General features: G+C 44.5%; 1 protein-coding gene across 17 annotated transcripts in view; it reads right to left on the reverse strand.

Annotated features, from left to right (window-relative positions):
• LOC128251993 (rho GTPase-activating protein 100F) overlaps positions 1 to 12,576 on the reverse strand; it is a 36,253-nt gene that overhangs the window by 7,453 nt on the left and 16,224 nt on the right. For 6 of the 17 annotated variants that reach the window (XR_008267268.1, XM_052979306.1, XM_052979313.1 and 3 more), the window contains exons 3-9: positions 5,801 to 6,376; positions 5,461 to 5,737; positions 4,299 to 5,401; positions 3,133 to 4,243; positions 2,984 to 3,063; positions 2,618 to 2,927; positions 1,029 to 1,282 (exon numbers count right to left, since the gene is read on the reverse strand). Coding sequence is in view for 16 of the 17 variants with exons in the window: in XM_052979306.1 (XP_052835266.1) it covers positions 1,029 to 1,282; positions 2,618 to 2,927; positions 2,984 to 3,063; positions 3,133 to 4,243; positions 4,299 to 5,401; positions 5,461 to 5,737; positions 5,801 to 6,376 (3,711 nt within the window). In the remaining variant the exon portion in view is untranslated. Of the gene's footprint in view, positions 1 to 1,028; positions 1,287 to 2,617; positions 2,928 to 2,983; positions 3,064 to 3,132; positions 4,244 to 4,298; positions 5,402 to 5,460; positions 5,738 to 5,800; positions 6,377 to 12,576 lie in introns of all 17 variants that reach the window. The other 11 variants (XM_052979308.1, XM_052979316.1, XM_052979307.1 and 8 more) reach the window with 9 other exon arrangements.

Below are 12,576 nucleotides of genomic sequence, written 5' to 3' on the forward strand. Positions count from 1 at the left end.
ACATAAGATGCTGGCAGAGTTCCCTCCCGACTTTAGACTACACTACATCAGCTGTGCTTTTGGATGATATGCAAATGAATGCGACCCAACAAAATAATCTATTCATGGGAGGGGGTGTAACCAATTCACAGTTGAACGCAAGTATTAATGAAGATATTACAATGACAGCGACACACGAGTTGAATGAAGCATTTACATGATGTGTTCGTTAATTTGGCATGTGTTGGCATACAGAGCTGTTATGTAAAGTATTGGATTCGGGTGGAATAAATGTGGTAGAAAAAGTCGTTACGAGTATGTTTATTTGTTACCAGTAGTGGGCCAATCATGCTTTATACGCCGTTCAACATTTATCACATCGCTCAAATCATCATCATAACCAGCGCTTATATCGTACTGATATGTTAGAGTACATAGATAGGTTTATGCATATATATGTCACAATTAAAACGTTTATCGATCAGGGGTCACAGCAAATTATGATTTACTTTAATTAAATCTGGTTTTGCATTGATACTTTTGTAAAAAGCACAAATCAAAGTGACAACATATATTGCTTTAGATATTACTCAATAGCTCAGTAATTAAATATATTTGTAGACATCATCTTTTGCACAACGGTCAACAGGAAAAGTTAGAAGACCAAATGAAAAATGATTCTGAATTTGTGTGAAGTGTTTGTATGGGTGTGTTATGTTTGTTAATTGGTTAGGCATTTTCCCATATAAATAGTTATGCAAACAATCAGAAATTCCTACTCAAAATATGAAAATAAAAAAATATGTTATAATAAGTTGCCCCTAATCTTTAAGATTTAGATCACGATTAATTACAAAAAAAAAATATACTTTAAATAATGCCTCCTATTGATTGCCCCCATCCCAACTAAATATAGATGTTAGTAGGAGTCCGATGTGTGTTTAATGTGGATGAGATAATTGTATTCCTGGTTAAGTATTCTATTGTTTGTTATTGTTTTCGGGGTCGCCCCTGTTCGGTTGTAATGTCTGTAGTTACTTTTTGTTTACCTGTTGCACCGCTTGTTGCAAGGCTCGATGCGATTGAGCTAACTGACCCACTACTGATTGATACAGATGACTGTTGGCTGTGGCTGAGAGCTGAGGATGGCCTTGGGAGAGTATGTTGGTTACCGAAGTGGACGAGCGCAGAAGATTGCCCGCCGCCATGAGCTGCGCCTGCTGCTGCAGAAGAAGTTGCTGTCTGTCCGCTGGCAACGCACTGACTTTGCTTCCACGCTGCCCTGTTGACTCGCCGCGCCGACCTGTCTACATAGGACTCTGTATTAATCAATATTAATGTGGACGCGGTTCGGTTCGAGGTGTATCGATGGCTGAGTGGGTGAGGAGGTGAGATGAGTGAGAATTTCGGCTGCCACTTAAGCACAAACTTTTCTTAAAAATTATAAATTGTGTTCAATATATTGAATTTCCTTATAATAATTGTGTATTTTTATACCCTTGCAGAAATTATTATAATTTCAGTCAGAAGTTTGCAACGCAGTGAAGGAGACATCTCCGACCCTATAAAGTATATATATTCTAGGAGATTCGATCTAGTCATGTCCGTCTGTCCGTCCGAGAGTTCCGACCCTATAAAGTACATATATTCCTGACCAGCATCACTAGCAGAGTCGATCTAGCCATGTCCGTCTGTCCGTCCGTCTGTCCGCCCGTCTGTCCGTCCGTCCGTTTCTACGCAAACTCTCTCAGTTTTAAAGCTATCTGCGTGAAACTTTCCCAAAAGTTGTCTTTCTATTGCAGGTAGTGTATAAGTCGGAACGAGCCGGATTGGACGACTATAGCATATAGCTCCCATAGGAACAATCATAAAAATAAATAAAAAAAATTTATAACTTTGGTTTTTTTAATTGTTTTTTTAGTGCTTCGAGATATAGTATTGGTTAAATATTTCAGAATTACGGTTTAAATTTCATCAAAATCGGACGACTATAGCATTTAGCTCCCATAGGAACAATCGTATAGCTGGCATAATTAAGCTGAAAATCATCATAGCTTCAATGTTTTTAAACATACACGCAAGTAAATCATAATTTTAACGTTTTCAAGAGTATTTAGTTTTTGAAATAGCTGCAAGGGTATATGAACTTCGGCACGCCGAAATTTGCTTCCTTTCTTGTTTTAATTATATTTAAATAACAAAATATTTAATGAATAAAGGTTAATGAATGAAGGTTAATCATCTGCATTACGTTTGTAGTTTACAGAACCTATTTTATATTTTGTTTTATTTGGTTACGTCTGGGGCATTAATATTTACTAATAATGTTTAATATAACCCTAACTGAAGCTCAAAGTCGCACTAAAAGTGGCAACCGCGGAAGGTGGGTTACATAACAGTCAACAGTGAGAACGGTTTTCGTGCCGCACTTGAGAGTAAAAAAGTGGCCGAGCGAGTGGCAGAGACCTTGAGTTGGAACTGCTGCGGATGCATCTATGCATCCAAGGCAGAAACAAAATAAACAATCAAACTCTTGCAGGTGTGGTGCCCAAATTCGGTGTGTTTGTCTTTTTGTGTCGGTGGCTCGGGGCTTTTAAGTTACTTTCGGGTGGGGGATCGGACACTGGGAGTACGTTACCTGAAGCAACGCCGGCCATATTGCTCATGCTCCCGGCGGTGGCCAGGCCGCCCATCATCGCCCCAGCCGCGTTGCTCATGTGTTGCGCCAGCTGCTGATGCTGCGCCTGCGGCTGCGGCCAGATCTGCAGCAGATACTTAAGTACCGCGATCGGCTGGGCGTGATCGATGTCAGCGCCCGGCTGCGCATTCGCCGAATGCAGCATCAGCGGTGGGCCCATCACCGTGGCCAGCGCCTGGGCGGACATTTTGTTCCGCTCCGAGTTGGAAACGACCAGCGACAGATGGTCGAGCAGGAATACCAGCGTGGCCTGTAGAATTGTGTGGTATGGGTCACGATTTTCTTACCAGCATCAGCTATTCTTACCCGGTTCGCTCGCGGCAGGCAGTCGAGTATGCTAAGCATGAGTTTCGCGTTGCCCTCCGGGTCATCTGGCAGGCAAACAGCTGGAAATACAATTCAATATAATAAAGTTCTAGCTACAAATTCAGTAACATCTTCAAAGCAATTCTCACCCAAGGCATCAACCGTCATCTGGAAGAGACAGCGTGTGAACAGCGGCTCGGGCAGCTCCCTGAGGTAATCCTTGAGCACGCCGGTGATGACGTTAATGTCAGGAACATGTTCCGGGCTCAATTCCACGGCACGGCTGTTGCGCTCAAAGGCCTCGCGCAACAGTCGCTTCTTCGTGGCGGAGCCGCACAGGCGGTACAGCCCGATTATATCGAGCCCCCGGCGCTCCACCTCCTCCACGCAGCGCCTCAAAACGATGGGAACCGGTGCACATCCGGGAGCGTTCTTGGACTCCCTGTTGACCACGGTTTCCAAGTCGGCGCCGAAAAGCGTGGGATAGCCAGCCCGCAAGCTGGGCAGACCCCTCCTCTTGTAGAGCGCCAGGGGATCAGTGTGCCGCATGCGAATGTATATGGTGCCCCTGGGCTCAACCTTCAGAGCCAACTGGTGAAGCGGAGACTGCCGGAGGATTGACGACAACGAAATGGCTCCTCGATAGCACAACTTGTGCCGGTGCTGCGGATCCCAGGAGTAGACCAGTACATCCAACTGCTTGTTGCCCACCAAGTCCAGCTCGAACGACTCGTCCCAGTCGAACTGCAAGTCCCCAGATCGCACCACTGTCCGGGCTTTGTGCACTCGATCGCACTCGATGACGCAATAAAGATCTCTGGTTTGGGATGGAGGCGCCGCTCCTCCCGCTCCCTCAGGAGCCGTCCTTAGGCCGCGACCTGCGAGCAAGTGAATCCACAACATTCCGGAGATCCCTCCAATGTCCACAATGGGCTTGTCAAGCTTGTACTTGGCGAACTCCGCCGGATTGATGTCAATCTGGCGGTGAGGGCGTGGCAACGTAGCACTTGGCGTCGGTGCCGGACTCTGGTGACCTCCTGTGCTCAGAATGCTTCCGCTGGGACTGGCAGGACCGGCGGATAATTCCAACAGCTGCCGCATGCGTCGTATGCTGGGCGATCGAATGGATCCCGCTCCGCCAATGTGCTGCGAGGACATGGAACGCACTGGCAATGCAGAGATGGGCCGTGTAAGGCCCATGTTCCGATCGAGAGTGCCGGTGCCCAGAATGTGGGTTCTGCTGGAGTAAATGCTCTCCGTCTGGGGGAAAAAATTCGAATGACATCGTTCTATTAAATCTATAAAATATACTTACATTTCTTAGCGCGTCATGGATGTTCTCGGCACTGCAAGAGAATCGCTGGGCCCGCGGCTGGGCAAACATATCCCGCGTCATGCGCATCTGTTCCGCGATCGCAGAGCTGCTGGGTGCCCTTCTCAGCCAGGCGCGGTACTCGTCTGCCGTGAATATCGACGGGCTGGCGGTAATTCGCTGCCGCAGGTCCCTGCCTCTTCGCACATCAAACTCGGGTGCCGAGGTGTTTCCATCGTTTTCGTCTGCCAAGCGATCTCCCATCCTGGAACGAATGCCCTGCAGCCTCACTCCGGGTCGCTCCCTGGGCAACGAATTAAACTTATTGAGATCCGCGGCTCCGGTCAGCAGGGCAGCTGCTGCAGCGGCACCCACTCCGCCTCCTGCTCCCCCCGCTCCCCTTGACATGCTGCCAATGGCCGGTCTGTTGTAGTAGTAGTAACTGGGCCGGGGTCCAATCGTGGCCTCCGTGTCGCTGGAATAGTCTAAATTCGGTCGCGAGCGACGGGTCAGCGATTGAGCCCCGCCAGCGGGGGGTCCGTACTTAGATACCCCTGCTCTCTGCTGGTCGTAGCGACCATATCGGCCGAGAGTGCCACCCACTCCCACTGCCATTGGAGCTCCCCCAGCTGTGCTTGGCTTTAAACTCGATCGCAAAAGGGTGTGCCGTCCCAGAGAGTTGGAATAGTCGGCATATTCAACGCGCGGTAAGTGCTGATCCGAACCAGATCGCGGGAATCTGGCGTGTTGTTGAGCGAGGCTTACGTTTCCAGTGCCCGTGGACATTCTTCTTGATGGACCCACAGGCAGACCACCTGGCTGTCCGGGATAGAAGGCATGCACCTTCTCCGCCAGACTCTCCAGCGTGCCGGCGTTCTGATAGTAAGCATGCGAGGGCGCAAAGGTGTGACCCTTTGTGGGCTGCTCCGTTATCACCGAAGACGGGGGCGGTGGTGGCTTATAGCCCCAGTTCGGGGGTTCACCAATAACTCCTCCTCCTCCGCCACGAGTATTGTAGTACATATCCAGTTGCTCCGACTGCGGACTGTAGTTGTTGAGGCCCAGACCCAAGCGAGATCGTGATTCCGTCATTTCGCGGCCATCTCCTGGAAAAATAGAAGAAATGCACACGATTAGCCTGGCGAACACGGCGCCCATTTCAAACTACCTGTACGTCTTTCACGTGATGAGCGCGGCCTCGGCATCCGGTCCGTTTCGTCCAGATCCTCGTCCCGCAGATCCCGCTTGATCACCACAACCGGTGGCGGTTTTTGCTCCGGCCGGGAGAGCGTCGGCGGTCCGGGGGATCCCGTGCCCCGGTTGCCACGTCGCTGACGTATCGCCAGCACGAGACGGCGTGGAATTGACATAATGATGACCACATCATCCAGGGACATGTGGGTCACGTCCACCAGATTCACTGCCAGGATTTCATCGCCCACCTGAAAGTAAAGAGAGCAAATGATGGAAGAGGCATAGTAAAGATTTATCAAATGAAAACTCACCCTTAAGCAGCCACTGTTGTACACCGCCGACTCCAGCGCAATTCGCGAGATGAACACGCCGTCGGTGCGATCCGCCCCGTTGCCCTCGCGGATGTACAGGCCCAGCGTCTGGCCCGGTCGCTTGACAATTTCAACCAGCTGCACTGTGTGCCGCCCGTCCGCCTTGCTCATCAGCTTGTGGGCGGCATCCACCGCCTGCTTGCTGCCCATGCTGCGCGGCTCCAGGACGCGCACGATCATCTCCCCACGGCGCTCCACCGCCTCCAGGGCTGCCGCCGTGTTGGGGTCGTGGTCATTTTCGACGGCCTCTATCTGGCGGAAGATCTCCGAGCTGATGCCGCTGACCTTGCGGAAGTCGCCCTGCAGCATCACCGGGTCCTTGACCCCCGCGGCGTTCGACATACTGCCGCTCTGGCCGCGATGGTTGCCGTGATGCTGCTGCTGGTTGCCATGATGCTGCTGCTGGTTGGCATGGTGCTGCTGGTTGCTCAGCGAGGAAAGCTGGCTGGCGGGCAGCGGGCCGGGCGGAGCGCGTCCCGGGCTGGCAGTGACATCAGGAACTGATCTTCCATTCTCCTGCAACGAAATTGGGAAATTGGTTTTGGTTAGTTTTATATTCATCCACGCTGAGATGGGCTGGGCTGGGCTTAAATGCAAATCTCGATTGCCTTGCGCTGCTGCATAAATTAAACTAATTGTGTTGCCTCAGCTGCTGAAGTTCCGGCTGCTCCTGTCTCTGCTCTTGAGGCACGTTAAAAGATTTAGCTTTGCATAAATTAAGATAATTTTCCGCAGTTCAGTCTTTTAAGCACTTCCTGGAGATATCACAATATGTCAAGGAAGACTGTTGGAAGACAAGCATTATGCAACTTTTTATAAAATAAATAAATAATTATTATTATATAATTTTTAAAGAAGTCCAATTAAGTCTTTCAAATCATATTTGTTGCTTGCTTACCCTAAAGATTAATTTTCTACAGTTTAACACTATTTCTAGTGACCTATTTTAATTTTTTGGCAAATAGCAGTGTTCTTCCATGTTATTCCGGTTGCCCCGGCAAGAAGGCAATAATTATTTCGTCATTCGTTTAGCCAAGAGTTCCCTCCAACTGTAATTTCTGTCAGTGCCACATCACTAAACCGCAGCGTCATGCAAAGAGTTTCTGGACTCTAGGCCATTGGCGGGTCGACTGTAATCAGCACGTGACACGTTCGCCGATGATGTCACACGGTCAGAAGTTGATGAGGGAGAGCGCCCTCCCTTCCCTTCCGCTTTCCCACCGGAAAAAAAGGGTCACAGCAACAATGTGCAACTTTGATTTTTCTGGGGTGTGTGTGTGTGTGTGGGACGCCCATGAAATTGGTTTTAAATGAAGTTGCGAGGCGCAAGCTAAGCGAAGTTTTTAATGGATAAATGCTGGACAAAGCGTGTTCAGGCGAGCACACAAATTGCGGTTAGCAGCATAGTTGCTGCACAGCGCCATCATCCCCTAAAGTGGCTTTTTGCTCGGGTCTGCGTTGGCCAAAAAAATAGAAGAAATAAGAAATCTTTGAAATTGCAAAACTTTGACATGTGTCGGTGACTGTCTGCCCCCCAGTTCCCCAATTTCCAAGCTCTTCATTGTTGTTGATGTTGTGTAACTTTGTCAAACTTGCAGCAGCAACAAGAGCAGATGTCGTTAGGGCGGTTTTTGGTCTTCGCGCCTGCTAAGTCCATTTGCAGAAACATTGTTATACCCTTGCAGAGCTTATTATAATGCAAGTGAAATGTTTGCAACGGAGTGAAGGATTCAATTCCGACCCTATTAACCAAATGTATTCTTTATCAGCATCACTCAACAATGTTTATTTATTTAATATAATTTATAAGAACAATTTTACTTATCATTCATACTGCCCGAAGACATTATTTCGCTAAAGTAATATGAAGTTTAACTTCACAATTCTCTTTTCGCCAAAAACTTTTTTAAATTTTGTTCCAAGCATGTGTGAAACTTAAATCGTATGGCATTAAATTATTAAAGTGTGTTTACTGTAATGGTCTTTCGTCGTTTGTTTGCAGCAAAGCAACTGCAAATGCATAACAAAATGAATAATTCAAACGAAATACCGAGGCATCATTAACACACACACCGCAAGTGTATGTGCCATGTCCATTTGGGGTGTTCTTCCTTGCTGAGAACACCCACTTGCATGCGTGTGTGTGGAAAATTTGAGCGTGGTCGTGGCCAAACAACTGTATTCAATAAAAGAACTTGCGAGGCGCTTCAAAGGACTAGAAAGCGGCACATTGTTGATGACTTTATTTTGTTGTTGCTGTTTGCTAACTAGAATAACCAGACTGCAGCAACAACAATAAATATAAGAGGTGTGCATCGCGTGCAGGTCTGATTGAGCCAGAGAAGCATGGCGAAATTGAGCGGGCTCTAAATGAGCACATTAAGAGGCAAAGCAACATCAAACAACCTGCGTCCGAGGCTGTCAGCGGGAATTTATGCAACCACATTTGGACAGTCAGCGTCCTGCCCTCGTCGGTTTCCCTCCATGAGCACTTAAACATATTAAAACAATGTTAATCTCCTAGGATTTTCGGTGTTTAGGGAAAACTTTTAGGAAAAGGATTTGAGCTTTACCCATGAAATACATTCCTTAGATTGGAATTCTAGATCATTGAACAATTCTATTATTTTCAAAAAAAATTTCAGTTTATATAGCTACGCTGAAAACAACAAGATCTTCAAGGCATTTCAAGCATATATGTGTACACTAAACTAGACTTCCTGCCTCGTTTTCTTTTCTTTTCGTTCAAATTTCATCTGCATAGCTGGATGTGTTTTCCAGTCACTTTGCGGTCATCAGTTACTTACATCAAGTCGCGAACTTAATTAGTAAGTGCCATAGTTTATTAACCAGGAAATCCAATAAGAGGGGGAGGAAAGTAGGAAATTGCCTGCCAAAGCGGAGGAGTGTTGCTGGGGCAAATGCAAATTGCCAGGGCGGGTTTACATAAAGCGTCTTTAGTCAACGTCTTGCGCACATGTGACTCACAGAAGACCGAGGCTGAACCCTCACTTGGGGCTGACTGTTTAAACTCATTTCAGCTTCATTATGTTGTTGCTGTCGCTGACTAAGCAGCCAGCCTACACCAACTACCCATTTGAGGCAACACCACCCACTCTTTATACTAGCCGAGCCGCTGGGTGACGACAACTAATTGTAAATTCTCAAGACACATATTGGCAACTGACTTTTGCAATCTTTTTTAATTATGGATGATTCTTCTGACATGAAGTTTCTGCTGGCAGGACCTATGACTGAGCGACAAAGGGAGAAGCAACAAGATGGAGAGAGAGAGAGAGAGCAGAACCCATTAGAGGAAATTGCGTGACAACACAAATCAATAAAATCATTTTAGTGCCTCTACAAGCAAATAAAAAATAAACACCCGAAAACGGAAATTGACTAAAATTGTAATTATGTCAGCTCAGACGCCATTAACTGCCAGAAACCAACAGTAGCAAAAGCTTTCATGGCTAGTAGTTTTGCTATACTAAACTAAAAAAAAATTAAATTGTTAAAAGTAGAACAAATATTTCAAGGGGTAAACGGAAAAAATATATACTTTATATTTTTTGGAATTTATTTGAATTCTTTGGTAGCAACAAATCAATATGATTAGGCCAAATTATAAACAATGTATTGCTTAATTTAAAAGAGACTAAATTCTAGTTGGTCCAAAGTATTTTGAAGTTGTTAGCGATATGTAAAATTCAGTTAAAGTAAGGACAGAAAAATTGGTATTTTTTTTCACTGTACCCAGTGTAATCATTTCAGAAGGTCCTGCTTCGCCAAAAGCGGTGGAGCAGTGCGTCAATTCCCTGGTCAGGTTAATAATTGACTAGCCATAATTGTAATGACTGAGCCTTAGTTCGTTTTCAGGCCAAAACTGTTTCTGTTTTCTGGGGGTTTAACTTTTTCTTTAGCAGTGCTTGTGTCTGTCAGCTGTCCACCATTTCTCCTCAAATGATTGATTGTCCAACGCATTGATTGATTGGCAGAGCGTGTGATTAGCATGATGTCCATGCTTGGTCTAATTCTTTGCCTTTATCTAATTCACTAGGAGGCTGCTTAGATTGCTTAAACAAAAATATGAATAATTGCATTGGCTTTGCTGTTCTTTCGATTGATAAAATTGATTCTGTTTTGCCAACAGCAACTAATTTATAATCCTTTACGACAAAGCCTTGTCTAATGGCACTTAAACTGATCGAATTTCTAAGCCTGCGAAAGGAGAGTAAGAAATGGTTATTAAAGACAGAACCACCAAGCAAAACACACAACTTAACCACCAAAATTTTCCATCAAACATAAATGTTCCATGTTCTAGTTATTTTTAAGATATTCAGCACAGTTCTTTTGTTAACCACTCGTTGTATAATTCGTTCTCGGAACAAGTTTTTTGCCGTTCGGTACGTGTATAAAGGATTTGTTGTTCTGGTCTGTGGGCTTTGGCTTTCATTTTGTTTATTAACTTGGCATTCATAACGTTCGTCGTACAAAACAATTTCCTTGGGTCAAACTATTCCAGGAAAATGTGGAAATGCAAAGCGATCAAATACCGAAACCGAACCAAAACTAAATTCCACCTGAGCCGCAAACAAAGGTCGGATAATTATAAATTTAAATGACCAGTTAAATTCCCCGGGTGGCGCCCCCATGCGATCTACCCTTCACTCGACTCTTGTCCACTAGCCAAATCCACAGACAACAATTACAATAAAATGCCAAATGCACAATATTCCACTCCCATGTTAATAGTAGTTGTCAGTTGCAGCTGCGCTTATGTCAAAACATGTGGCACAAGACCAGAGAGCATTCACAAACACAGTCCCTGCCCGTGGCAGCGGAACAGTCACAGGAGCTGCGGTTTGACTCAAATCAGATTGGATTGCTTTAAGTTTGACTAGGCGCATGGGCGCCAGTCGAAATAACCGCAAATTAAGGAAAACAACAAGGCAACAACAACGACGGCAACACATGTGACACAAGCCGCATTGTGGCGATAACTCCGACAGCCAAGGCTCGGCAATCGGGAATGTGTATGAAAATGGGTATGGGAATGCTTCCCATGCTTCCGTTGACAGAGCACACCCGGCGTATTGATTATATTCAAATTCGCTTGTCGGCAGACAATGGGGCATGCCAAGATGGCGTCAAACGCATTCTTAGCGTCGCATTATGCAATTAGATCACACAACCAAATTTAAGCTGTGTGCCAGGATATCAGGATATCATGGTATTAAACCCCCTAAGCCTCCATCCAATCAAAACTGTTGAGAGATAGAATAAAGCGTGAACATATCCAGCCTGAAAAGCTGAATAGCGAAAAAGTGCAAGACAAACCTTTCACTGGCTTCGGCCACTCACATCACTTTAAAGGTTATAAAGATTAATTTATTTATTTATTGTTACACTAAATATATTTTTATGAAAAATGTATTTTAAATACAATATGTAAAATTATTTACTAACAAAATTAACAACTCGAATGCACAAACATTTTTATTAAAGGTTGAAAAAAATGTATAAATAAAAGTTTCAAGCCATTAATGAGAAAAAATTTTTAATTAATATTTTATTATGAATATGTTCTGAGCATGACTTGACTCCTAACGAATTGAATCACCCAGCCGTATGCAAGAAGTGTACAAACAGTTTCGTGCCCGCCATTATCTATGCAAATATTTTACGCGCTCGCTTCAATCCGCCTCGCCGCAATCCTTCGTAGAATTTTATTTCAATATTTCAAGCACCGAATGTATACGTGTGTACATAAACAAAAAACGTTTATGTGCCTAACTGGTTTCTCATAGGATAGCGGACGCCCAGGGGCAACGGTCGGTTTGCTCTGTTCTATCAACACAAGTTCAAAGTTGACTTATTTAAATTGTTTGCCCTTAAAGTAGTTGATTCGGTTAGGTTCGATGGCCCTACGCATAATTATTTATTCATTCATCTGCATGATTGTGCGCGCACACACAAAAACAGTTTTTTTAACAGCAAAAAAGAAATATTAAAGTTTTAAAGAGCTGGTGAAAAAGTGATCGAATGTGAATCTTCCTTTGGCAAAAAAAAAAAAATGTAATTCTTAGAAAGCAACCAAATTTAGCTAATTTTACCCGATCGTTCATATGAAAGTATAGAATATAGTCGTCCGAACGGGAATATTTTTGAACATGATAGAAATTAAAAGGTTTCAAAATTCCATATTTTACCCTGCGTGAATATTCGTCATAGGACTGTATAGTCGGTAAAAAAGAAAAAGGGCAGCTAGCTAGCTAGTACTATAAAAACATACTTTAGGGCTAAATCGAGCAAATTTAAAAAAACAGTGAATTTTGACATTAAAATTAATAAATTATAAAATAGAATAGTCATGCTGATCAAGAATATATGTACATTATAAAGTCGGAAATGTATCCTTCGCTACGTTTCCATCTTCTGACCAATTTCCTCTGCAATGAAATACAAACTGAAAGCTTTCAAAATATAATTTCATGTAGCTTAATATATTGCTAATATTGCTTTCATGGATTTTGAAAATGTAATCAGCATTTTTTATGGCAGTGTTGTAAACATAAGTTCATTTTTGATTTTAAAGGTTAACTTAATAGTTTGCCTTTCTCGAGTTCAGATTATTTTCTTGATCCAATACATTATGTCAATTCTAAGGAGCTCTGGGATTTGCACCGTCAATCTATGTAATCCCCGTTCCC

Source organism: Drosophila gunungcola, chromosome 3R (assembly GCF_025200985.1).
Source record: "Drosophila gunungcola strain Sukarami chromosome 3R, Dgunungcola_SK_2, whole genome shotgun sequence".
NCBI lineage: Eukaryota > Metazoa > Arthropoda > Insecta > Diptera > Drosophilidae > Drosophila > Drosophila gunungcola.